General features: G+C 51.5%; 1 protein-coding gene across 2 annotated transcripts in view; it reads left to right on the top strand.

The window, feature by feature from the left end:
- Positions 1 to 26,143, top strand: part of SORL1 (sortilin related receptor 1) — a 44,739-nt gene that overhangs the window by 1,602 nt on the left and 16,994 nt on the right. Inside the window, exons 4-30 of one of the 2 annotated variants that reach the window (XM_066564314.1) lie at positions 611 to 678; positions 1,436 to 1,616; positions 3,492 to 3,593; positions 4,299 to 4,468; positions 5,207 to 5,399; positions 5,975 to 6,092; positions 6,575 to 6,648; positions 8,225 to 8,313; positions 8,423 to 8,601; positions 9,517 to 9,703; positions 10,693 to 10,821; positions 11,054 to 11,139; positions 13,458 to 13,630; positions 13,805 to 13,936; positions 14,067 to 14,158; positions 15,180 to 15,426; positions 16,005 to 16,143; positions 16,940 to 17,113; positions 17,276 to 17,389; positions 18,411 to 18,533; positions 18,923 to 19,042; positions 21,335 to 21,457; positions 22,400 to 22,507; positions 23,950 to 24,081; positions 24,588 to 24,719; positions 25,341 to 25,475; positions 25,737 to 25,892. In XM_066564314.1, the coding sequence (XP_066420411.1) occupies positions 611 to 678; positions 1,436 to 1,616; positions 3,492 to 3,593; positions 4,299 to 4,468; positions 5,207 to 5,399; positions 5,975 to 6,092; positions 6,575 to 6,648; positions 8,225 to 8,313; positions 8,423 to 8,601; positions 9,517 to 9,703; positions 10,693 to 10,821; positions 11,054 to 11,139; positions 13,458 to 13,630; positions 13,805 to 13,936; positions 14,067 to 14,158; positions 15,180 to 15,426; positions 16,005 to 16,143; positions 16,940 to 17,113; positions 17,276 to 17,389; positions 18,411 to 18,533; positions 18,923 to 19,042; positions 21,335 to 21,457; positions 22,400 to 22,507; positions 23,950 to 24,081; positions 24,588 to 24,719; positions 25,341 to 25,475; positions 25,737 to 25,892 (3,676 nt within the window). Of the gene's footprint in view, positions 1 to 610; positions 679 to 1,435; positions 1,617 to 3,491; positions 3,594 to 4,298; positions 4,469 to 5,206; positions 5,400 to 5,974; positions 6,093 to 6,574; positions 6,649 to 8,224; positions 8,314 to 8,422; positions 8,602 to 9,516; positions 9,704 to 10,692; positions 10,822 to 11,053; positions 11,140 to 13,457; positions 13,631 to 13,804; positions 13,937 to 14,066; positions 14,159 to 15,179; positions 15,427 to 16,004; positions 16,144 to 16,939; positions 17,114 to 17,275; positions 17,390 to 18,410; positions 18,534 to 18,922; positions 19,043 to 21,331; positions 21,458 to 22,399; positions 22,508 to 23,949; positions 24,082 to 24,587; positions 24,720 to 25,340; positions 25,476 to 25,736; positions 25,893 to 26,143 lie in introns of both variants that reach the window. The other variant, XM_066564313.1, reaches the window with a different exon arrangement.

Below are 26,143 nucleotides of genomic sequence, written 5' to 3'. Positions count from 1 at the left end.
TGATCTCACACGCAGAGCTGTCCAAATCTGCCAGGTCACTCCCTTCCCTGCAGTCTGTCCTGTTCTCACCTCTGGAGAATGAGGACACAATACCTGCAGGTTGCCTGTCTTATTTCCCTTCCTTTCTCCTCCATCCACGCTACTCCCAACCACATCCATCACCCCAACCACTGTGGTCATAACTCACCACAGAGCACTGGCAGCTGAGGCAGGGTGACCTCTGCAGTGTTTCATGTGGGCCTGTGGTTTGCCTTTGGGTCCTGAATAACAAATTGCTGCTGGAATACAAACACTTTTTTTTTTTCCCTATGGAGTTGTTGGGTAAAGATTGAAAATAATTACAGCACCTTCAGATAGACACAGTGAGTAAAACCTGGAGGTGAAACAGTGGGAAATCCTTCTGGTAGAAGGCTAAAGGATGTTATTTTTGCTGTTTGGGTTATCTATTATTAACAGAAATTTTGCTGTTGCTCCAGGAGCTGCCACATGAAAATGAGCTACTCCATGAAAAGTCCTGGGAGTAGCCATGGATGGACACACTGGGTCTCTTGAAGGATTGGGTCTGTTTGTGTCCCAGTCCTACTGGCATCTCTCACCTTTATTGTTGCAGCTCTGGAAATCAGATGACTTTGGCCAGACCTGGATAATGATTCAGGAGCACGTGAAGTCCTTTTCCTGGTATGTACTGCACCCAGCTCCTGTCGTTCAAGAGAAGAAGACACTTCTCTTGCACTGTGAAAATCAGAAATCTGGGTACCAGGGTGTGCCCCAGCCCTGCTCCCCTCACCCTGCACTGTGGGCACGTGCCAGGGCAGGGTGACAAGTGACAGCCTGGCACCCAAGGGTGTGACTGTGTTCACAGGGGTCTGAGGATGAGGGAAGAGACGAGGATCTGACTCCATGTTTTAGAAGGCTGATTTATTATTTTATGATATATATTACATTAAAACTATACTAAAAGAATAGAAGAGAGGATTTCCTCAGAAGGCTGGCTAAGAATAGAATAGCAAAGAATGATAACAAAGGCTTGTGGCTCAGACAGAGTCCGAACCAGCTGGGCTGTGATTGGCCATTAATTAGAAACAACCACATGAGGCCAATCCCAGATGCACCTGTTGCATTCCACAGCAGCAGATAACCATTGTTTGCATTTTGTTCCTGAGGCCTCTCAGCTTCTCAGGAGGAAAAAAATCCTAAGGAAAGGATTTTTCATAAAAGATGTCTGTGACACAAGGGTGCTTCCCATTCCCCCTGCCCCATCTCCTTGCTCCAGGGGTGTTTCCCATTCCCCCTGCCCCATCTCCTTGCTCCGGGGGTGTTTCCCATTCCCCCTGCCCCATCTCCTTGCTCCAGGGGTGTTTCCCATTCCCCCTGCCCCATCTCCTTGCTCCTGCTGCCCTGTTCTCCCATGGCTCCATGTCCCCTGTGCCCGCAGGGGGGTTGAGCCCTACGACAAGCCCAGCACGGTGTACATCGAGCGGCACGAGCCCTCGGGGGCCTCGACCGTCATCCGCAGCACGGACTTCTTCCAGAGCCGGGAGAACAAGGACATCATCCTGGAGGATGTGCAAGATTTCCAGCTCAGGGACAAATACATGTTTGCAACCAAGTCTGTGGTGAGTGGTGTGCGAGGAGTTCGCTGCCGAGGGTGGATGTGGCGCAGAACCACAGCGGGCAGGAGCATCTGCCAGGGCTGGTGCTGCTCTCTGCTGCACCTCACGGCCTTCAGAGCTGGCTGGCTTGTCACAGAGGTGTCACCCAGCCCGCCAGCAGCTGCCACCCCCTGTGGGCTCACAGCAGCGGCTGCCCGTGCTGCTCTCCCTGTGGTGTTTCCCTGCCCCTGCCTCGGGCAGGCTGGGCAGAAGTAGGTCAGCCCGCAGAGGGCTGGGAGCAGGGAAAAACCAGAGGATGGCTGGGAAGGACATCGGGGTGGGGGTGGCAGGGGAAGGGGGATGTGGCTCGGTGGTTAAAGGAGGCCGCTTGTCAGAGGAGATTACCGTCAAATGTGGACCAGCTCCAAGCAGCCTAATGTGCTCCAGCCTGGAAAGAAAGCTGCATTTTCAGTCTGCTTGCCTAAGAAAAGAGGATGTGGGTGAGCAAAAGTGATCTTTTGGTCCCTCTGCAGCCAGGGCCTCTCTGTGCTTTTTACAGTTCTTGGCCAAATTCAAAAAAACCTGAAAGAAAGCAAGAAAGTGTCAGTGCTTCCTCTGAGGGCCAGGCCTTTCTAGATCAGAAACAGCATCAGAGGGATAAAGTCCTGATCTTTCTAGAATGCAAGGAGCAGCTTTCTTTTCAGAAGATGCATTTCTCCCCTGCAGCTACCATCGAGTGTTTTAAGAAGGAACTCTTTATTTAGGGGTGGCTGCTGGCAGAACCAGGGAGGGTTTCCTAGGCAGTCAGTGACAGCTGTGTCACCTCCGGCCCCCTGAGCGGGCACAGCGGTGTCTGACAGAGGCAGGGAACATTTGCAGAGCAAGTTCAGTTTCTCAGAAGTCTCCCTTGCAGGTAGTACAGCCTGTAACTCCCAGGGCCCATCCCCTTGGCGCTGTGCCTGCTCTGTGGTTTGCAGGAGATTTTATCGAGGGCTCGGTGCTGGTGTAGGGTGAAACACTGGGGGTGGTTTGTGTCTCTGCAGGGAAGCCACTGAGCCGAGGGACAGCATTCTGAAAGCATGAGGAGAGTTTGGGCACCATTTAGGGGTGCTTTGGAGCTTTTCCTGCTTCTGGAGCACTCAGGGGCCCGTGGGCAGCACTCCCTGCTTCCTCCTGCAGCTGTAATGACTAAACACCAATAAAATCACCCATATTCCACCCCACAGCAAGCTCTGCTGGGAAACACCGAGACAGAGGGAGGCTGGCTGCAAACCCCTCATTTGGGAGTCACATCCCCAGTCTGGAATGAGGCGCTTTCCTCCAAGCCTGGCTGCAGCAGGGGCGGTGCTGGGGGAAGGACAGGCTGGGTGGCAGCGGCGCCCAGGGCTCTGACTTCTGCTCCTTTCCGTGGGAGGCACGGTTGCTTAGTGATACAGAGGATGGGGGAAAAAAAAAAAAAAAGAAAAAAAAAAACAAACCAAAAACCAGGCCGCTTATTTTTGGAGCCTAGATCTGGGTTTAGGTCCTCGCCATTGGCATCCTGTATGAAATAGGGTTGCCCCCAGCTTTTTTACTTTCTCGGCTTCGCACTGGTGCCTTTCGTTTTGCGCAAATGGGTAAAAATAGGAAGGAGAGGTCAGTGTGCTCTGAGGAGAAAGGAGGAATTAAACCCAGCCTCCTTACCCCCACCTGACTGACCAGGAAGGACAGTTTGTCTCCTTGCTGAGCCCTGGCTGTGGCAATTTAAACCCTGGGTGGGGATCACTGCTCCCAGCATCGCGCTGCTGCCACGCTTTGCCCACGTGCAGGGAGGGGGAAGGCACTGGGGGATCCCAGTGGAGGTGAGGGTGGTTTTTAGGGGTGAGAGCCCCTCCTAACGTGTCCCTGTGCTCTGCACAGCGTTTGCTCGGCAGCTCACAGCCCCCCTCGGTCCAGCTCTGGGTCTCCTTCAACCGCAAGCCCATGCGGGTGGCACAGTTCGTTACCAAGCATCCAATTAAGGTAAGTGGTGCTTCCCGAGCAGCTTCCCAGCTCCCTGCCTTGCCAAGGACACCCTGTGGTGCCAGCAGCAGCTCCAGATGCTGCAGGAGAGGGAAAGGACCTCGTATGACCCTGCTGGAGGGGTGGCAGAGCAAAGGCTCACATTTGGATGATCTTACACGATGGCACCTGGACAGTCACTGGGGATGGGGCTGGCAGTGAAGCTCAGATACCAGAGAGGGGCTGATCCTACCCCTCTGACTCTGCTTTTGGGGACTTTGCCTCTTCCCATGGCATGGGGTGCACTGGCATGACCTGGAGCACCCAATTCTTGCAGGCTGAGGAAGCCCAGGGCACCGCCAGGGCTTGCAAAGAGTCCCTGATGCATGAACCAAACATGCCGTGGTGTCCCCAGGCTGGTGGGGACGAAGGAGGGCGTGAGAAGCAAATTTTGGTGCTTGGCAGAGCAGTGGGGTGCACTCCCAGCCTCAGGGGGGTCCAGAGACCCAGCAGACATGGGGCTTGGTGACCAATGCTGCTCCAGGGGCCTTTGCAGGGCAGAGGGTGGGAATCACTGTGGGGGGAACACAACAGAAAAAGCAAAGTGGAGATTTTCCACCTGCTGAGTGGAAAAAAATACAAAAAGGTGGAGGCAAGATAAGAGGAAATCCAAACCAGCCTGTGCACACACACACACACACAGAGTCTGTTCCTTGTGTCCCAAAGGAATATTACATTGCTGATGCCTCAGAGGACCAGGTGTTTGTGTGTGTCAGCCACGACAACAACCGCACCAACCTCTACATCTCGGAGGCTGAGGGCCTGAAGTTCTCCCTGTCTCTAGAAAATGTGCTCTACTACAGCCCAGGGGGGGCTGGCAGCGACACCTTGGTCAGGTAAGACAGGACTTATCATAGCAATGGTCCCCTGAACAGGGAATAATTAGCATTGGCTCCATGATTGCAGAAGGCTGCAATCTATTATGCTATATTATACTATAATTTTACTATAATTTTATTTTACTATAATTTTACTATAATTTTATTTTGTTATATTATTCTACACTATATTACTATTTTATACTATATTATACTATATTCTACTATTTTATACTATACTATACACTATAGTAAAATATTCTATTATACTATATTATATTATTCTATTATATTCTATATTCTATTGTTCTATTCTATTATACTATATAATACTCTACTATACTTATTAAGAAGCTCATTACCCTTACAGTCCAATACAGTTTTACTTAATTGGTCGATCCATCCAAACACCATCCAGTGTCCAATTAAGAAACCACTCTTTGGTGAACAAATCTCCATAACCCATTCCACATGTGGACAACAACAGGTGCAGCAAGTGGAGATAAGAATTGTTTCTCATTCTTTTCTCTGAGCTTTCTCAGAGCTTCCCAGGAAAGTCCTGGGAGAGAGCTGTCTCTCTCTGTTCAGAGGATTTGTGATTTTCCACAAGGACTCACCCCATGGCAAATGAGAACTTCGTCGACCAAAATCCGCGATTTTTGGCTCTGCCACATCAGCACCTTACCTTTGCCTGCCAATACTCCACATCCCCAGAGTTACGGGAAGGGCTTCAATTTCCGTTCCCCCACCCCACAGGTACTTTGCCAACGAGCCCTTCGCAGATTTCCACCGCGTGGAAGGCGTACGGGGCGTCTACATCGCCACGCTGATCAACGGCTCCTTCAGCGAGGAGAACATGCGCTCCGTCATCACCTTCGACAAGGGCGGCACCTGGGAGCTGCTCCAGCCCCCCACACAGACCCATTACGGGGAGCACATCGACTGCCAGGTACCACAGGGCTCTGGGATGGGGAGAAGACCCCCAAAAGTGGCATTTGGGGATGTGGTTTATTAGGGATGGGCTCAGTGATCTGGGAGAACGTGCGCTCCGTCATCACCTTCAACAAGGGCGGCACCTGGGAGCTGCTCCAGCCCCCCCACAGACCCATTACGGGGAGCACATTGACTGTAAGGTACCATGGGGTGGTGGGACAAGGAGAAGACCCCCAAAAGTGGCATTTGGGGCTGTGGTTTATTAATGAGGGGTTTGGTGATCTTGGAGAACATGCACTCCGTCATCACCTTCAACAAGTGTGGCACCTGGGAGCTGCTCCAGCCCCATGATGGGGAGCACACTGACTGCAAGGTACCATGGTGTGGTGGAACAAGGAGAAGAGCCCCAAAAGTGGCATTTGGGGATTTATTAGTGGTGGGCTTGGTGATATTGGAGGTGTTTTCACTCTACGAAAAGAGGTTGAAACAGCAACGCCACCTCGAGGGAGTCCCTCCTGGCCTTTCCAAGCAGAGCGGGCTGCATTAGACAGCATGAGGGGTGGGTGTTAATCCACTGTCCTGCTTTCCCAGTTGTCCCAGGGCTGCTCTCTCCACCTGGCCCAGCGCCTGAGCCAGCTGCTGAATTTCCAGCTGCGCAGGATGCCCATTCTCTCCAAGGAGTCGGCACCAGGACTGATCATTGCCACTGGTACTGCTTTTCCCTTGGCTTGGGGGGTGCTGTTGCCAGGCAGTATTTAGTTTGTACAAGCAGGTTATAAAATGCAATTAAATGGTGCATTTTGCTGTCCTTTCCCTGCTGCAGTCCCCATACAGTAATTACAGAGGGAACATTTCACTGCAGCACAGAGATGTGAGAAACCTGCTCTGTTCTGATCCTCTTTCCTGATCCTCGTGAAGGGCTTCTTTAAGATTCAGAAATTCCTGTTTGTCTCGCTCTGTTACTGAAGAAAGCACACATTTTGTTTAATCATATTTGTAGCCATGGGTTTTTCCCCCATCTGCTTTGAAAACTTGAAATAGTCCTTGAAATATTTGCTTTTGAAGGGATTAATTTATAGTGTGAAAAATCATCTCCTCAATCACAGATAAAAATAGTTTGGAGGTGTCTGGCTTCCTTTTAAGCAATCACTTTGCATTCCACAAGAAGGATGATTTCTCCCATTCTCCCAGGCTCCGTTGGCAAGAACATGGCAAGGAAAACCAATGTTTATATCTCGAGCAGCGCTGGAGCAAGGTGGAGAGAGGTAAGGCTGCTCTTACCCCTGCCAGATCAGCCAGAGTGGTGGGGGAACAGGAAGAATTTTGGCAGCAGTATAAATGAGTTACATTAAAGGTGATTTCATATGAATACAAGAGCTGGAAGGTGCTCAATGCCTTAAAACAAGGGAAAAAGGTTTTTAGATGAAGGACCAGGTGTGGGTTGGTTGGAGAGGAGCCTCTGGTGTGGATGGTGGATTCAGACACAGGAGAGCTTCTCCTCTGTTCTTCCTTTACACCTGGCAGGACTTTTCCTCAGCATTTGGTGTCTTTGAGGTGGGACTGACAGCCAGGACTTGGTGTGTGAGAGAGTCTGGAGAGGCTCTGGCTCCTTCCAGAGAAATGGAGCTGCCCTCGGTTTATGGGGAGTGTGCTGCTGTTTACTGAGTGGATGTTCTGGTCTGTGGCAGTGTTTGTGGTGTGCCTGTGCACTGTGCAGCCAGTGCAATGTGGTATTCCAACATCTGCAAGCCATTTAATCTTGGGAGCTGAGCAGCCTCCTCTCCCCCTGCGAGTGCGGCGCGGTCGGCGTGAGGTCTGGGCAGCTGCACTGGGGCTGGGGACACGCCACTGGTCTGGCTGATGCCAAAGGTGGTTCAGAGGCTGCTCCTGGCTCCAAAACCCAGCTGGAGAGCAGCTGTGGGGACCCTGCAGCCAGGCAGGAGCTGACAGATGGGACAGGGTATCCAAAACCAGAGACTCTCAGGTGCCAAGCTCCACAGGTCTGCCTTGGAGTGCAGTTAAAACATTCTGAGGAAGCGTTGATCCAGAGCTCCTGACTGATGTTTGTATCATGAGCAGAGGTGCAGAATGACCCAGCAGTGCAGCTGAGAAGCAGCACCACAGCTCCTCCTGCTCAGCTTTGGCTGGGAGGCTCTGCAGATCACAGGGGTGATTTCACAGCCCAGAGAAGAAAGGAACAATGCGTTCAGAGCCCTGAATGTCCCCAAGTGTGGCAGCACGTCCTGTGAGCAGGGTCTGGCATGGACACACTCCCTGTTTTCATCCCAAGGTGCTCTGGGCTCCCTGGATGGGAAAGCAAAGCTGATTGTGTGCTGGAGGTGTAGGTGAGCGTGAGATCCAAGCTTCTTGCCATGGATGAATTGTCTCCAGGGCTTGTTTCTGCATGCCATGGCCCCACTTCTCTCTGAACATTCACAAGAACTTCCACAGCCTGAGGGCCAACTTCTCTGCAGTCCTGGGATGGCCACAGGTCACTGCTGGGTGTCAGGAAAGCCTCACAGAGGTGACAAATGAGAGGAGGAGTGATGGACTCTGGTTCTGTGTCATGGTGCTTCTTCAACTGATTCTTTCCCTGCACAGAGCACAGGAGGAGCAGAGTCCAGGGCTCAGGGCACCTTTTACACACATCTCTTGTGGGAAATGGGCTGGCTATTCTCATCTGCAGATGGTGTCCCATAAACACTTGAATCTCTGGTGCCTCCAGATACTTGATTTGGCCCAGGCTGAAGCATTAGCTTGGCTCAGGCAGAGTTTCTGACCAAGCCATTTCCCTTGACTCAGCAGAGCTCTGATCACCCCTCAGCACTGTCTCTCTTCCAGGCACTGTCTGGACCCCACTACTACACCTGGGGTGACCACGGTGGAATTCTGGTGGCCATCGCCCAAGGCACCGAGACCGACCAGCTCAAGTGAGTGTCAGGGCACAGGGACTGCTCTGCTGCTTGGCTGGCCATGGCAGAGAGTGCCCTGCAGCAGGACATGCCCCTGGCACCTCTCCCAATCTCCTTTTTTGTGCAGGTACAGCACAAACGAAGGGGAAACCTGGAAAGTGTTCACGTTCTCGGAGAAGCCGGTGTTTGTGTACGGGCTCCTGACCGAGCCTGGCGAGAAGAGCACCATATTCACCATCTTTGGCTCCTACAAGGAGAATGGCCACAGCTGGCTGATCCTGCAGATCAACACCACTGACGTGCTGGGTAAGGGGACGGGTGGCAGAGCCATCTCTGGGGTGGCTCTGCAGGTTGGAGGGAGGGCATCTCCTCATGCCCTGTCCCAAGTGTCTCATGTCCATGTGGACACAGCTGCTGGAGGCAGTCCTGTGCTCTCCCTGTATTCCTTCCCTCCTCACCGAGGAATTTGTTGAAAAGGAAAAGAGAAAAAAAAAAAAATCCTTCTGAAGGCTTGTGCCTATGAATGTTTTATAACCCATTTCAGCTTTGATTGCGAGGCAGCATTTTAATCAAAGCGCAGTTAAACCCAGCAGAGGAATTTGCTTGACTAAAATTTATCACTGATTCCCTTGACATTTTGTTGGGAACAGTTCTGTTTGGTAACCAGAACGAGTTCATTCAGATTCCCTGTCACTGCCACGGAGCTGCCTGTTCCCTCCTGTCACCATGTGCTGCCGCACGCTCCCAGCTGGAGCCTTCCCTTCCCTTCCCTTGCTTTTTGGGGGAGGTTTTGTGCCGCTGGAGAGGGGAGAGAATCACAGAATGAACTAGGTGGGAAAAGACTTTTAGTTGGAAAAGACCCAACACATCCTCATCAATTAAACCATGGCAGGAGTGCCATGTTCAGGCTTGTTTTAAACACCTCCAGGGATGGTGACTCCATCTCTTCCCTGGTCAGGTGATTCCAGTGCCCAATCCCTCTTTCATTGAAGAATTTTTCCCTGATGTCCAACCTAAACTTCCCCTGGCACAGCTTAAGGCTGTGTCCTCTTGTTCTCTCAGTGGTTGCCTGGGACAAGAGGCATTCCTGTGGTGTGGGGCTGGATGCCAGCACGCCTGGCACTCCTGGGTACCCAGGGACATCAGCATCTCCCTGTCTTTAAACCTGGAGCACTGTAAATCCTGCACTTTTCTGCACCCCAACCTTGTTTCTCCTCTCAGGGGTCCCTTGCACAGAGAATGACTACAAGCTGTGGTCACCCTCGGACGAGCGAGGCAATGAGTGTTTGCTGGGGCATAAAACCGTTTTCAAAAGGAGGACTCCTCATGCAACCTGCTTCAATGGGGAAGACTTTGACAGGCCTGTCATGGTCTCCAACTGCTCTTGTACGAGGGAGGACTTTGAATGGTAAAATACCAATTAATTTCTTCTAGTCTGGATTGTAAATCCAAGATAAGTATCTGTGACCAATCGCTCTGAGTGAGCAAACATCCAATTTATGTAGCTCGGAATGTCCCTGCTTCATTTTATAGCAGAGAGGAAACTAAACAGACTGAAAACAACCTTTCATTAATAACAGGGCATGAGACTTAATTAATGTCTTTAGAGCCTTTTGGGAGCCTCTGAAAGGTTCCACGGAAAAGGGAAGTATTGTTAATCCATCACCTTCCAAAGGAGAATGGGTAATTTCCCATCACAGACAGAGACCCACTAAAAATCTTTGTGATTCTGTAGCCACAGGGGTGCAGCTGGCCCTGCTATTGCCCTTTGACTGCAATTCCCACAATCCTGACACTGCTTTCAGGATCAGGAAACGCGCTCTGGCAAACTGATGTAAAGGTTTGGGGTTAGAAAGGAAACTGCTTTTGAGGGCCTGGGCTTTCAGTTGAGCTCACACCAGGCTGCTCCTGTCTGATGCTGAGACCAAGTCTGGCTCACCACAAGCAGACTGAGAGCAGGGCTGATGCGAGCCTGCCTCAGAAATCAGCCCTGGGCTCCCTACAGAATGCCACTGACAAAACCTCTCTCCCCCACAGCATTTTCCAAAGAACAGCCACACTGTAACTCCCCTTTTGCCAGCAGGACCAGCCAAGAGACAGAGCAGTGACCCGAGCCAGCTCAGCAGCAGCACTGGGGCTTGCAGCCAGCTTTGCAGAGCAACTGCCTCAGCTCTGCCTCACCTTCCCCAGCCTGCCCAGCCATGGCAGAGCTGATTTGCAAAGTGTTCTTGAAACAGCCTGCCTGGCTGGGAGATGTTCTGTGCAGCTAAATACTGATAATGAATGAAGGGTCACTTTCGGTTCTTAAAAGTTCTATGCAAAAATAGACTCATGGTATAGCGTGGCTGCATTTTTTGCTTTTCCCTGTCCCTCCCTATGTCTTTCTTCTCCTTGCAGTGATTTTGGCTTCAAGCTGAGCGATGACTTGTCCTTAGAAGTTTGTGTCCCTGACCCTGAGTTTGCTGGCAAGCCCTATGACCCACCAGTCCCTTGCCCTGTTGGCTCAACCTACAGGAAGACTCGAGGGTATGTGCTGTGCTTGGGAGGGCAACCTGATATTCCAAGTGCTGGAATTTATCTTACTGGCGATTTAAAAAACCCCAAACAACCACAACACCCACGAGAGTGGCAGCAAACAAACGGCATGTTAGCACATACATGGCAATTAAACACCACAGCTTATTCTGGCTGCACAGGGTGGTTTGTTCACAGTTTTTTTTTCTCCATGGAATAAACTGCCCGGCTCTGTGTGTTGCAGCTACAGGAAGATCTCTGGGGACACTTGCACGGGTGGAGACGTCGAGTCGCGGCTGGAGGGGGAGCTGGTGCCGTGCCCGCTGGCGGGTGAGTGTGAGCACCAGGAGCCGCTCTGGGCACAAGGGCCCCATTCATAAAACCTTTGGCTGGTGCCTCAGGGACCAGGCACAGAGTCCCAGAGGGCTCTCAGACAAAACCTGTGACACAGGAGCCTGGGTGGGTTACAAATCGCCCTCTCCTGTCCCGTGGCCGGAGCTTCTGAGGGTCCTGCTCAGGAGCAGTGGCTGCCCACAGTGCAGAGCCCTCAGGGGCAGGCTGCAAGCAGGAACCCCTGCACCCTGCTCATGTCCTTGCTGCAGCTGGCTTGAACCCAGCCAGAAAGACAGGAATTAGATCAAAGATACCCCCATCCTTGGGAAGGTCCCCTTGGGAAGGTGTGACCGTGTTCACAGGGTCCGAGGATGAGGGAAGAGACGAGGACCTGACTCCATGTTTCAGAAGGCTGATTTATTATTTTATGATATATATTATGTTAAAACTATACTAAAAGAATAGAAGAAAGGATTTCATCAGAAGGCTAGCTAAGAATAGAATAAGAAAGAATCAATAACAAAAGCTTGGGGCTCAGACAGAGAGTCCGAGCCAGCTGGACTGTGATTGGCCATGAATTAGAAACAACCACATGAGACCAATCCCAGATGCACCTGTTGCATTCCACAGCAGCAGATAACCATTGTTTGCATTTTGTTCCTGAGGCCTCTCAGCTTCTCAGGAGGAAAAATCCTAAGGAAAGGAATTTTCATAAAATATCATGGCTATAGGAAGGTCCCACTCTGAGACAGCCACCGTGTGCAGCTGAACCATGGCCCTTTGAGGCCATACCAGGGCAGGCCTTCATCCCTCACACCTCTGCCTGCCAGAATTCACCCTCCCCATCCTCATTTTCTCCTCTGGAACGTACAAGGCACTGTAGCAGTGCTGTGCCCCTGTGCTGCCAGAGTTATTTGCATTCTGCTCATTAGAGTTTTAATTTAATCTGCCGTCACGAGCTGCGTGATCAGCATTGCTGCTTGCTGCAGCTCCAGAGCCTCAGGCAGGGCAGGGGCTCGTGGAAGGGCTGGGGAGCTGAGCAGAGCAGCCAGACCCACCAGCAGCAGGCTCCTCTGCACTGCCCTAAAATTTTTCAGCGTGCAAAAGATATTCCAGGTGTGGAACAGCACGGGGAAGCATCCCCTGCGCTGGGACTCCTGCCAGCTCTGCACTCAGCTTTACTCCTGACACGTTCTTCACTCCTCTGAGCCCTCTTGAGCTATTTGGAGAGCTGTGTTGGGCATGCTGAGAAGGGCCCTGCTGATTGCAAAGTAAACCTGCTGTCCCCACGGGCTGGCCTTTGAAGTGCTGTGTTCCCAGAGATGGGCTGGGGATCCGTGCTGGCTCGCTCCATGGTAACACTTTCATGTACAGGATCTGTTTCATATCTCCCTCTAATCTCATTAGGGATGCACAGCCAGAGTTACTTACTGACATTAGCTCTACTCATTAATAGCATTATTGGGCTTGACTGGTGGTGGGATAATGCCCAGGAGACTTTGTCCTGGACCAGGATCCCATTACCTGGATTCGGCTCCACTGGGAAACAAAACCCACTCTGGGATATTTCCTGGACCGGTGTCCCTGAGGACTTGCAGAGTTGCATCACTCCCACTCTTTTTAATGTTGGGGATTTTTAAGGAAGAGGAGATCTGTGACTGTGTTCACAGGGGTCTGAGGATGAGGGAAGAGATGAGGATCTGACTCCATGTTTCAGAAGGCTTGATTTATTATTTTATGATATATATTATATTAAAACTATACTAAAAGAATAGAAGAAAGGATTTCCTCAGAAGGCTAGCTAAGAATAGAATAAGAAAGAATCAATAACAAAGGTTTGTGGCTCAGACTCTGTCCGAGCCAGCTGGGCTGTGATTGGCCATTGATTAGAAACAACCACATGAGGCCAATCCCAGACCCACCTGTTGCATTCCACAGCAGCAGATAACCATTGTTTGCATTTTGTTCCTGAGGCCTCTCAGCTTCTCAGGAGAAAAAATCCTAAGGGAAGGAATTTTTCATAAAAGATGTCTGTGACAGAGATCAGTATTTTGTTTCTTATTGGCAGCACGAAAGGGGTCGGGGCAGGTTCTGTGCTTCCTCCTCCTCCTCCTCCTGGACCAGACAATGCCCACAGTGTGTGCCCAGCCCCATGTGAGGCCATTACCACATTCCCATTAACCTAATCCCACTGAGACAAAAGCTCTTTCCCTCCCCGAGGTGCCAAACCAGGGGTGAAAAACACCTGCTATTTTCTTTCTTTTGCCCCTCGAGTATCCAAAAAACGGCCACTAAATCAGGCATTGTTGTTGCAGAGGAGAACGAGTTCATCCTGTACGCCACCCGATACTCCATCCACCGATACGACCTGGCCTCGGGTGTCAGCGAGGAGCTGCCCCTGGCCGGGCTCAGGGGCGCTGTGGCCCTGGATTTTGACTACGAGCACAACTGCCTCTACTGGGCTGATGTCACTCTGGACATCATCCAGGTGAGCTGGGAGCAGGGAGGCATCACCCCCTTGCCACCGGGGTGTTGCATCCACACCCTGAAATGCAAATGTTTGTCCTGGTGCTCCTCCCCTCCGAGCTGGCTGTCCCCTGACCTTTCAGGATTCAGGCACTTCCTCGTCTTTTATTCTGATTATTTTTATGCTTTTCCCCAGCGTCTCTGTCTCAACGGCAGCTCTGGGCAGGAAATAATCATAAGCACTGGGTTGGAAACAGTGGAAGCTTTGGCTTTTGAGCCTCTCAGCCAGCTGCTCTACTGGGTCAACGCTGGGATTCCCAAAATCGAGGTACAGCTCTGCCCACCCGTGGCAGTGCATATTTTATTAAGGAGCAATTAATTGCCTGCCACAGATTCTGTGTCACTTCAAGCAGTGCCAGTAGCAAACACACCTGTCCTGGCTTTGGTTTTGGGTCTAGGTTGCCAATCCGGATGGAGACCTGAGACTGACTGTCCTCAACTCCTCGATACTGGAGCGACCCAGAGCCCTGGCTCTGGTTCCTCGAGATGGGTAAGAAAGGAAACATCACAAGTATTTCCCTGCTCTTCCCAAGGAAAACTGCTGCTCCTTCACTTCCTCCTCAGGGAGGACAGCTCGGTGAGGTGAAACTGGGGACAGGCACAGCACAGTCCTGCCCTGTGGAGCCCACTGTCACCACTGCATCCCCAACTAAGGCACCAGCTCCCTCAGAGCACAGATCACCAACTGTTAATTCCTTCCTGCCCGTACATATCCATTGGTAAATAACTTTTCCTGCCTGTAAAACTGGTCTGGTCAGTGGGGGAAGCTGCAGTGATGCGTGAGAAACTGAGCTGTGTTCGAATTCAAGAGCCAAATCCGAGCTACATCTTTTTGGGGTTTGGCCTCGGCTACAAATGTAAGCTCTGACAAACCAAAGCAGTTCATGGCAAGGTAACCTGCAGCTGCACTCCCACCACAGAGCCTGCAGCTCAAAAGCTGCTGTGCTGCTCATAAATCTGCTGCTGGTGGCGTTCATTAGAATTGCAGAGCTCCCTGTTCAAAGGCATGTCGAGCAAGGGGCACGGAATGTGGAGCATTCCCCCCTCTGCCTCTCCTAACCCCAATCCTTTTGATGAGCTGCTGTGACCGTGTTCACAGGGCTCTCAGGTTGAGGGAAGAGACAAGGACCTGACTCCATGTTTCAGAAGGCTTGATTTATTATTTTATGATATATATTATATTAAAAGTATACTAAAATAAAAGAAAGGATTTCCTCAGAAGGCTGGCTAAGAATAGAATAGGAAAGAATCAATAACAAAGGTGTGTGGCTCAGACTCTCTGTCCGAGCCAGCTGGGCTGTGATTAGCCATGAATTAGAAACAACCACATGAGCCCAATCCCAGATGCACCTGTTGCATTCCACAGCAGCAGATAACCATTGTTTGCATTTTATTCCTGAGGCCTCTCAGCTTCTCAGGAGGAAAAATCCTACGGAAAGGAATTTTTCATAAAAGATGTCTGTGACACACGCTCTGTGTGGGTTTGGAGTAACCTCTCTGCCTGCTGCCAGGTTGATGTTCTGGACAGACTGGGGGGACTCCAGGGCTGGCATCTACAGGAGTGACATGGACGGGTCTCTGGCCGGGTGCATCGTCTCGGAGGGCGTGCGCTGGCCCAACGGCATCTCTGTGGATGAGCACTGGATCTACTGGACTGAAGCCTACATGGACAGGATCGAGAGGGTGGATTTCAATGGCATGCAGAGATCTGTGATCCTGGACAGCCTCCCTCACCCCTATGCCATTGCTGTATTTAAGGTTTGTTTCCCCGTTGTCATTTTTTCCGTAGCATGCAGGCTCTGAGGCCGCTGCTGGAGGAGCACAGGGCACACTGAATTTGGAGGATAGGGATGTGATTTGGAGCACCCTTTGTCTCTGTCTGCTTCCCTGAAACATTCCCACAGATCCCTGAATTTGAAGGATGGGGATATGGTGTGGAGCAGGCATGACACTGTCTCTCTCTGTCTGCTTCCCTGAAACATTCCCACAGATCTCTGAATTTGGAGGATAGGGATGTGGTTTGGAGCACCCTTTGTCTCTGTCTGCTTCCCTGAAACGTTCCCACAGATCCCTGAAACCAGCAGGCAAGTGCAGCCCAATCCAGGCCCAACGTTCCCAAGCAGCTGCCCTGCAATGTTTGCCACTCAGCAGATCACTCTGTCACTCTCATTCCTGCTCAAATCCCACCTCAGGCCTTCCTCTTCCTCTCCTCTGTGGGCTGGGGACACTTTTCACTCTCTCTTTTCCAGTGTTTAGGGTGATGAGTGCAGGTAGCACCGGTGAGCACGGCCCTGGAGGTGCCTCTGCTCACACTGAGAGCCAAGCCTGTGTTTCAGAATGAAATCTACTGGAATGACTGGTCACAGCTGAGTATTTTCAGAGCATCCAAAACCAGCGGCTCCAGGATGGAGATCTTGGTCGGCCGACTGAATGGGATCATGGATATGAAAATCTTTTACAGAGGAAAGACAACAGGTAACGATGCAGATGATCCTTCCTGGGGTTTAGGAATGTGTTCATCCCCCATTTCCACTGGGCCATCCTGGCTTGCATTTCCTGACCACCCATTCCTGCAGGGCTTGAGGCTTTCAGGAATGAGTTTCATCAGGGGTATATTGTGCTTTTGGCTGCCAGGAGAGAGAGCTCATAGGGCACTCGGCTGTGGTGGCACCTCATGGTTTGTGTCAGATCCTGGCTTTTCCATCAAAGAGTTGTACAGGCCAAAAACCACAGGATCTCAGGGCTGCACCAACTTTGCTCTCCTCTAATGTCTGCCTGCATTGTGCCAAGGCAGTGCTGACCCCCGTGGGCTGTTCATACCCATTTCCAGATGGGTACCAGACCACTGAAGGGCTCTAGACTCTGAGGGTGTAACTGACATCCTTTGATAGACCTCCAAAGCCACTGGGATGAGTTGTGTCCCTTAAAGGCCAATCTTTCCCCCTTAAAGGCCCTCAAACTCCCTGGAGATGGCTCTGGGCATTCCTAGGGGTGACCTCAGCACTCAGCTCTGCAGAGCTGGCTCCTGAGGGGGTCTGAACCCAAAGCAGGTGACACTGGGGCTCCCGTGCCCGTGTCCTGGGCTGGCAGGTGACACCAGGACTCCTGGGCCTCTATTCTGGGACAGAAGGTGACACTGAGGCTCCTGTGCCTCCATGGTGGGCTGGCAGGTGACACTGGGATACCTGTGCCTCCATGGTGGGCTGGCAGGTGACACTGGGGCTCCCGTGCCTCGCCCTGACGCTGTCCCCTTCCTCCTGCCCTGCTCCAGGGCAGAACGCCTGCATCACCAAGCCCTGCAGCCTGCTCTGCCTGCCCAGGTCCAACAACGGCCGCAGCTGCAAGTGCCCCGAGGGGGTGGCCAGCACGGTGCTGCCCAGTGGGGAGCTCAGGTGTGACTGTCCCCACGGCTACACCATGAAGAACAACACCTGCATCAAGGAAGGTGAGCTCCTGCATCAAGGGGGGTGAGGTCCTGCCTGCTCTTGCTGCTGCCCAGGGCTGAGGTGGCTCTGCCATCACGAGAGGTTGGTGTCACCTGTCCTCTGGCCCATTTCTGGAGGCACAGCCTCATGCCAGCTTGTTTCTGCTGTCCCTCCTGCCCCAGAGAACACGTGCCTGCCCAACCAGTACAGGTGCTCCAATGGGAACTGCATCAACAGCATCTGGCAGTGTGACAATGACAATGACTGCGGGGACATGAGCGACGAGAAGAACTGCCGTGAGTGTCCTGCCCTGGTGGCATTGGCCTGGCCAGGCTCAGGGGTCTGCTCTGGTGGCACCTCAGCTGCTGCTCCACGCTCCTTTCACGGTCAGGGAGAGCAAGAGGCTCTCTGGGGGTGTAACTCAGCTCCTTGGTGACTCCCAAAGCAAATTTGGGATGGGTTTTGTCCCAGTCCCCTTGACCAGATGCATCAGTGTCTAAAATTTTGGTGAGGTTGATGCCAACTCTTGCAGTAATTGTCTTCTGAAGTTAATTGAGGGCACAGCCAGTGAGGAAAAGAGAGCAGACAGTGCTGACACGGGCCTCTTGTCGAGATAATAAATCAAGTTCACACATTAAAGATGGAGGTCACCTTTCTGAGCAAAGTTAGGAGCAGCCAATGTGTGCAGGAGGGGCAGATGTTCCATAGATTTGCACAGCCTGAAGGGTTTGGATTAGTGCACTGTGGATAAAGGACTGGGTTTGAAGTTAGGAATCACTGGAGGACCAGGACAGAGGCTGTTTATGCCCGTTTTGTGCCAATGAGGAATTTATTTCCCTGACAAAGCTGAGGTACCAGTCAGCAGAGTCCAGGTTTGAGTTCAATGGCTCCAGGTGTGGGAAAACCTCTCCATTTCTTGGAGAGAGGTCACCAGCTTTGCACAGAGGTGCTGCCTTGGATGTTCATGGCCAGCTTCTCCCCTGCTTGGGCTGCCCTGTCTCATCCCAGCACCTGAGGTTTCAGTCCCTCTGTGGGGAGCACACAGCTCCACAGCCTTGGCTTCCTGCTCCCTGGCTTGGGAGTGGACATCAGGAGTTTCAGTCCTGGTCCCCAGACAGAAAACTGACCACTATGCGCTCTGCTTTGCACGGAGTGCCTAAAAATGGCATTAAAACACAAGAGCAGGAATTCAGGCTGGGCTGGCAGGATTCTGTCCCTGTCCCTCCACTGCCCTGCACTCGGTACATACCCTCAGGCAGCAGCAACCATTTTCTAACCACTGCCTCCTCCTCCTCCTCCTCCTCCTGTCTCCATCAGCAACCACCGTGTGCGACACCGAGACCCAGTTCCGCTGCCAGGGCTCGGGGACCTGCATCCCCCTGTCCTACAAATGTGACCTGGAGGACGACTGTGGGGACAACAGCGATGAGAGTCACTGTGGTGAGTGCCCCTCCTGCCCTGGGCACGGGTGGGCAGCTGCTCCCCATTGCTCTCTGTGCTGCTCAGAGGCGCTCCTGCTCTGGATGCTGCTCAGGGGTGATGGAGGGGAAGATCCCCCTGTTTGCCCAGGCTGTCTCCTCCTCGTTTACTGGGGGCTGGGAAATGGGGGACAGGAGCAGGATTTACAGGGTGTTTGGGAATTAGGGACGTGTAAGAATCCAGCACCATCATGTACTGGGAAGTGAGGGACGGGAGAAGAGAGCAAGGCCATGTGCTGGTCCTTCCCCTCACTGTGTTCCAGCTGGGAGATTTCTGTGCCGTTATTATCCACCTTTCCTCTCTGCTCCTTGGGTATTCCTGTGACCTGAAGCTCAATATTTTGTTTGCAGAAGCTCACCAGTGCAGGAATGATGAGTTCAGCTGCAGCTCAGGGATGTGCATCCGTCTGTCCTGGATGTGTGATGGGGATAACGACTGCAGGGACTGGTCTGACGAAGCAAACTGCACTGGTGAGTGCTCAGGTGTTGCTCAAGAGCCTCCTGCTGCTTCTACTTTTTATTTCCAGCCTGGGAGACATGAGCCAGTGTCTTGTGCCTCAGTTTCCTTGCTTGTTAGAACACCTTAGGGTGACGTGATGCTCCAAATCCAAGGATTTCTTTCCCCCAGGTTCACTGGGAATTTGCTGGCAGCTGAGATGCTCGCACAGTGACCCAACTTTTGCTTTTTACCTGCAAGATTGCACCCACAGGCAAAGCTCTGTGGGATGGGAAGTGGTTTTGTGGCTGCTGAGCAGCCAAAGAGCTCTCCTGCAAGAAGAGCTGCCGTGTTGCAGGGAGGCAGCAGCCAGGCTCGTGGGCACTGGCAGCATTTCACAGCCTTCACTCTGTCTCCTTGCCTTTAATCAGGTGCAGAGAACAGGCACACTCTTTGCAGCTTCTCCACAGTTAGTTGATGTGAAGAAGAGGCAGGTTTAGCTTGGGAAGTTTGGTTTGGCAGTTTTAGTCCTCCTCTGGCAGCTCGTTGCTCCACGGGCTCAGAAACCTAAAGAGGGTGCCCTAAGCAGGGAGTCCCGCAGAGAAGAAGTCCCACTCTTGGTTTTACCTACAGCTTGTATTAAATAAGCCTGGCTGGCAGAAATAACCTTGCTCCTACCCTGTGCCTCCTGTGCAGCAAGACCTGTGAGCCTCACTGTGTGTTTGGAGTGGAAAGTCACAGCACTCCACCCTCCTCACCACCACAGTGATGATGTTCCTCAGCAGCCTCCGGAGGTTAACACACCCACACAGAGCCTTTTTCTCATCAGATAAAACAACAGATGGCAGTGCACTGGCCTTTTCCCCTAGAAACAATCAAGCAAAACTATCAACCAAACCAAAAACCACAGTGTTTGCACGAGAAGAAACTTCTCAGAGCAGGCAGAGCACCAGTCTGTCAGTGAAGGACACAAGGTTGTATTTATCAAGCCATCCATGGGATATCTCAGGATAAAAGACACAAGGTTGTATTTATCAAGCCATCCATGGGATATCTCAGGATAAAAGACACAAGGTTGTATTTATCAAGCCATCCATGGGATATTTAAGATAAAAGCAGTGCTTTCCATGGCATGAGGAGCCTGCAGGGACCAGGATCTGGGAATGCTGGCAGCAGCCTGGAGCCTTTGGGACAGAGAGTGGCACCAGCTGCTGTCCCGGGGCTCTGGCAGGAGGATTTAAGAGATCCCTTTCAGGTCTTTGAGCTCCTCTTTGCTCACCCCCGTGGCACTTGCTGTGCCTGGAGCACCCAGGGCTGATCCTGGTCATTAGTATTCCATGAGTGTGGCTTTCTAAGAAGGTTTAATTTATATTGGTATCACTTATCTCTCGTATGAGTTTCTCCAGAGAGAATTACTACAGGAGAGGAACCTACTTCAAAAAGCGTGTCGGGTTTGTAAAGCCTCAAGTTGGAATTATCTAAGAGGATCACAATTATTTGAGGAACATTCCGTCTGACTTCACCGGGCTGCAATTATTGCTCTTATCTGAAATAATTACATTTCATGCTGAATACCTAATAGAATATTACTGCAGCAGATTGTACTATTTGGAAATATCTGTGAGTGCATGTCGCTCTCTAACCTGAAACTCAGGATCATGCCATTTAATTAAGTTGAACACTGCTTTTCTCAATAACTCTGAGTGCTCTCCTGCTTGAGGAGCAGGATTTGTCTCTGAAGTGACAACACAAACCAGGCTGCAACCCAGATACCCCACAGGCAGATATTTTCCTGACAGGAGCCTAAGGAAAACCCCCAGGGAGAATCGTATTTCTTGTTTGCTTTGGCAACATAGAAGAGCCTTGTTTGCCTTAATTAAAAGCTCTCTCTGAGTCTGTCCTGCTCTGCACGGGGGACTCTGCAGCTCTGACAAGCCTTGCTTGATCTCGGTGGCATTTCTCACCATCTCTGGCACGGTGCCACTGCTGTCACCTCTGCCCACGCTCCCCAAGGGCTGAGATCAAAGGGACAGAGGCTGCTGACTTTGGGGAGAGCTTTGGGACATCTCTACCCTGCAAAAGCCATCCCTGAGGCACAGCAGGCTCGTGAGCAAGGATGGCACAGAGAGGGGAAGACCTCGGGAAACTGGGAATCAAGGAGTTCTCCTGCCTGGGCTCCATGGGGCGGCTGCTTGTGCTGGGCCCCTGGTGGGAGATCCTGGGGCAGGGGAGGGAGCAGGGCGGGATTGGGTGGCCTGGCACTCTCAGCTCAGCAGGGACACGGTGACAGCCCGCTCTCAGGTGTCCCCTTGCTCTGGTTCCAGCAGTTTATCACACCTGCGAGGCCTCCAGCTTCCAGTGCCACAACGGGCACTGCATCCCGCAGCGCTGGGCCTGCGACGGCGACGCCGACTGCCAGGACGGCTCTGACGAGGACCCTGGCACCTGCGGTAACGGGGCCTGACTGTGAGGGGGGCTCTGCCACGGCTGGGGGGGATTTCTGCACACCCACTGAGCTAAAACAGCGGCAAACTCTGGGGGGAGCCCCACACCCCTCCCAAAGCAGCCACAGTGCAGAGAAAACCTATTGTAAATCAAAGGTGACTCCACCAAAGGGGAGAGGATGATGAGGAGGACTCTGTGGGTAGCAGAAGGCAAATCAATTACTTTATCATACTATACACACCAAGGGATGTGTATAGTATGATAAAGTAATTAATATTTTATTTATATAATTTATTAAAAATAATTTATTTATACAATATCATAATTCTTTCATTTACATAATATTTTATTTCTATAATTTATATAAATTTATTTATATAATATTTTAATTCTTTCATTTATATATTATTTTATTTATACAATTTATATAAATTATTTGATTTCTATAATTTCTATAAATTATTTTATTTCTATAATATAATCTTTTATTTATACAGTATTTTATTTATAGAATTTCTATAAATTATTTTATTCATATAACATTATAATTCTTTCATTTATATAATATTAAATTTATACAAATTATATAATTTATTTTATTTATATAATATTATAATTCTTTTATTTATATAATATTGTATTTATATGATTTATATAAATTAATACTATCCAACACACAGACACTTCTTGGCCCTGATAGGCCAAGGGAGCAAAGCATCCTCACTTTGGGTAAACCATCTCCATATTGCATTCTACTTTAGCACAACACAGGCACAGCAAGCAAGATAAGAATTGTGTTTCCCTTCTTCTGTACTTGTCTCACAACACTCTCTCCTCAGAGGGCATGTGAATACCACAGCAACCCTGGCTTTTTTTTTTCCGCTAATTAAAACAGCTTCAACAAAACCCCGAAAAACACATAACACCCACCTAATTCTGCCTTTCAGAGAAAAAGTGCAACGGCTTCCAGTGCCCCAATGGCACCTGCATCCCCACCAGCAAACACTGTGACGGCATCAACGACTGCTCCGACGCCTCGGACGAGCAGCACTGTGGTGGGTACCGGGCTCAGGGGGGCTCTGGGGCCCTGCTCTGGGGCTGGCAGCATTAATGAGCTCATGTGCCTTGCTCTGCACCCAGTTTGTTAGAGGAGGAGCAGGGGATGAGGCCTTTCAGCCTTTCCTTCTTCTCCTGGGAATCTGTTACATGGCTATTGGAGAGTGTTCAGTTTCCCCTGAATGTTAAAGAATCTTTCTGGTAAGCTTCCTCTATACAGCCTGCAGCTTCTCTAGAATGAGGGCTGGGATTTCTAGAGGGGCTGATGAGACCCCTGACCCAGGAGTAGGCCCAGGAGTGAAAAATCCTGAGTGCTGTGGGAAATGGGAGGATATGGGCCAAGTCCTGAAGGAATTCTCTGACCCCATAGTCTGGGACTTCCCACTGAACCCAGCTCAGGTGGGGAAATACCTGAAAGAGAAGTACCAGGATGAGCCTAAGGAGCATTATTGCACACTGCTAGATACTGTAGGGCAGCAGAAGAGGAAGGGCAGGGAGATAAATCAGCAGCTATCCCAGTCACTCAGGCTGCAGCCAACAGCCCAGGCTCAAAGCCAGCAGCTAAACCAGATACTGAGCCTAAGCCAGCAGCTAAACCAGACAATAAACCTCAACCAATGGCTCAACCAGGGCACCATGTTAGCAGTTTGATCACTGACAGTGAGACAAACTGACAAAAGTTGTTTGTGGTTAGCAGTATTTAGTGAGCATTTGATGCAGGTTAGGTTGAATGAGGTTACTTTGACATCGTTACCTTCAGAGCATCTCAGGTTTTTAAAGAAATGGTCATTGGAAAGAAATGATGATCTGCTGAGATGGATTGATATAAACTGTAGATCCTTCAGAAGCCTTGCAGTTCCTAAGGTTATGTGTCTTCAACTCACCTTTCCTTGAAAGCAAAACCCAGGTTTTACTTTAAAAAAAAAAAAATTAAAGGGTTTCAAAAAGTCAGGGTTTTGTCTTATTTTATCCAGAAAATCTAAAACATGTACTTTAAGCATATTAGGTACTGTCTGAACCAGCTTTCTGCAGGTAAAAAAGCAAAGCTGCGTTTTTTTTCTGCTCTGCCCAAGCCAGGAATGGCAGTAAAGCCACTTTACTGCACTGGGGGTAAAGCCCTGGGAGATGATGGGGAAGCCTCACTGGGCAGTCACAGCCCCCTGTGAAATCAGCAGGTCAGCAAAAGGCACAGCCTGGGGGACACTGCCAGGGAGGCACCAAACCCCTCCTGGTGCCTGTGCCCGCCCCGAGGGCTGATCTGGTGAGGGCAGCACGTGCAGGGACACAGCTCAGACCGTTTGTCTCAGGAACTCTCTGCAAATCCCCAAAATCCGCCCTGAGCTGCGCTCAGAGCTGCACAGAGCCCGGCGGGTGACACTGCTGGCTGCAAGGACAGCCGAGGTGCCAGCCCTGTCCCCCTGTCCTTCCCCGATCCCTGCAGAGCCCCTGTGCACCCGCTACATGGATTTTGTGTGCAAGAACCGGCAGCAGTGCTTGTTCCACTCCATGGTGTGCGACGGCATCGTCCAGTGCCGCGACGGCTCCGACGAGGACGCCGCCTATGCTGGCTGCTGTGAGTGTCACAAATGCCACAAATGCCCAGGGGAGGGTGGGCACAGCATGGAAACAGAGCCCTGGGGAGGCTACCAGGGGTGCCAGCTATGCTGGGTGCTGTGGGTGTCACCAGTGTCACAAATGCCCATGGGAGGATGGGCACAGCATAGGAATAGAGCTGTGGGGAGGCTACCAGGGGTGCCAGCTATGCTGGGTGCTGTGGGTGTCACAAATGTCACAAATGCCCATGGGAGGGTGGGCACAGCATGGAAACAGAGCCCTGGTGAGAGCCAGGGATGCCAGCTATGGGTGCTGTAAGTGTCACCCTGGGCACCTTTGCTAAGGGAGGGGTGGCCACAGAATGGAAACAGAGCCCTGGGCAGAGCCAGGCTACCAGGAAGCTCCCAGCTCTCCTAAAAGGTGGCTCTAGAGCTGCTTAGAAATCCATGCTTGCCCCTGAGCCTGCTCCTTCCTGCTCAAGCTTTGCTGAAGCCCTTGAGCTTTACACCCAACCTCCCCCTGCAGCCCAGGACCCCGAGTTCCACCGGACCTGTGACCAGTTCAGCTTCCAGTGCCAGAACGGGGTGTGCATCAGCCTGGTGTGGAAGTGTGACGGGATGGACGACTGTGGTGACTACTCTGACGAAGCAAACTGTGGTGAGCAGCACGCCCAGGGCCTCCTGCCGCTGCAGCTCCAGCTTCCTTTGGATTGCAGGAGCATGGAGCAGTGTCTTCCTCATGTTCTCACTCGTGTTTGTGTGTGTAGCACATCACAGCCTGTCCTACCTGGAGACCAGGGTCATTTTCCCTCCTGCTGCAGGCAGGTGAAGTGAAGCACGCAGAAAACCTGGCACATCTTGTGCTTGACTAACTCCTCTGTGACCATATTTACTGCACAGCCTCCCAGCCCTGAGCAGACAGGCAGTTTACAGCCAAACCCAATATTTACCACTGTTCCCCGGGTGGCTGCAGGAGCTGTACCCAGCCAGGCGAGGCAGCTGCAGCCTCATTTCAGAGCTGCAGGGTTTGCTCCTCCATTTCTGCCATGCTCTGGTGGATTCTGCTCTGCTTCTGAGGTCAGGGGTGGTCTTTGTCTGGCCACGAAGAACACAGACAGCAGTGATAACAACAGAGTGAGGGCTGGGAGGAATGGGAATGCTGGGGATGGAGAGGAAGGAATGTGCTTGTGCTGCTCAGGTGATGCTCTCTGAGGTGCTCCCACCTCTGAGCTGTGCTGAGGTGCCCCTGTGGCTCACAGGACTCTCCTCTCCTTGCCAGAAAACCCAACAGAAGCCCCCAACTGCTCCCGGTATTACCAGTTCCAGTGTGGGAACGGGCACTGCATCCCCAACCGCTGGAAGTGCGACCAGGAGAACGACTGCGGGGACTGGTCTGATGAGAGGGACTGCGAGGGTAAGGACACGCTGCTGGGGCCCTGACATGGGCCTCACAGGGACTGGGACCTGCTGAAGGACCACTCAGCCCCCATGGCTCCAAAAATGCCCCAGGAGTGGCCACTTTCAGGCATCTTTTACTCTGTGTTTTTGGATATCCTGATTGCAGACACAATGTAAAAACACCGGGTTTGTGATGCCTCACCTGCCTCCCCCTCATCCAGCAGGGAGCTTACCCAGGAGCAGGAGCTCAGCTCAGCTGTCCCTGGTGTATTTTTAGGCTCTCCAGTTCATCCCATTACCACGCTGATCCCCCCGACGTGCCTGCCCAACCATTTCCGCTGCAACAGCGGCGCCTGCATCATGAACAGCTGGGTGTGTGACGGCTACAAGGACTGCTCCGATGGCTCTGACGAAGAGGCCTGTCCCACCCCAAGTAAGCCCTCCTCTCCCTCACCCCTTCCCTTCTCCCAGATCACATCTGCAGGGAGCTCTGCCCTTTCAGAGCCTGGCCAGGTTGCGGGGTTAATTTGTGGTGTAAAGCAAACTTGTGGTGTAAAACAAAGTTTTGTCACCCTCCAGCAGTGCCACCAGCTGGGACAGTGCTCCAGAGCAGCACATTGCTCTGGTGGTGTTCGAGGATTTGACTCCATGCTTCTGAAGGCTAATTTATTATTTTATGATATA

Source organism: Molothrus aeneus, chromosome 22, assembly GCF_037042795.1.
Source record: "Molothrus aeneus isolate 106 chromosome 22, BPBGC_Maene_1.0, whole genome shotgun sequence".
NCBI lineage: Eukaryota > Metazoa > Chordata > Aves > Passeriformes > Icteridae > Molothrus > Molothrus aeneus.
The sequence above is the reverse complement of the archived record's forward strand: the minus strand, read 5'-3'. Positions and strand labels throughout refer to the sequence as shown.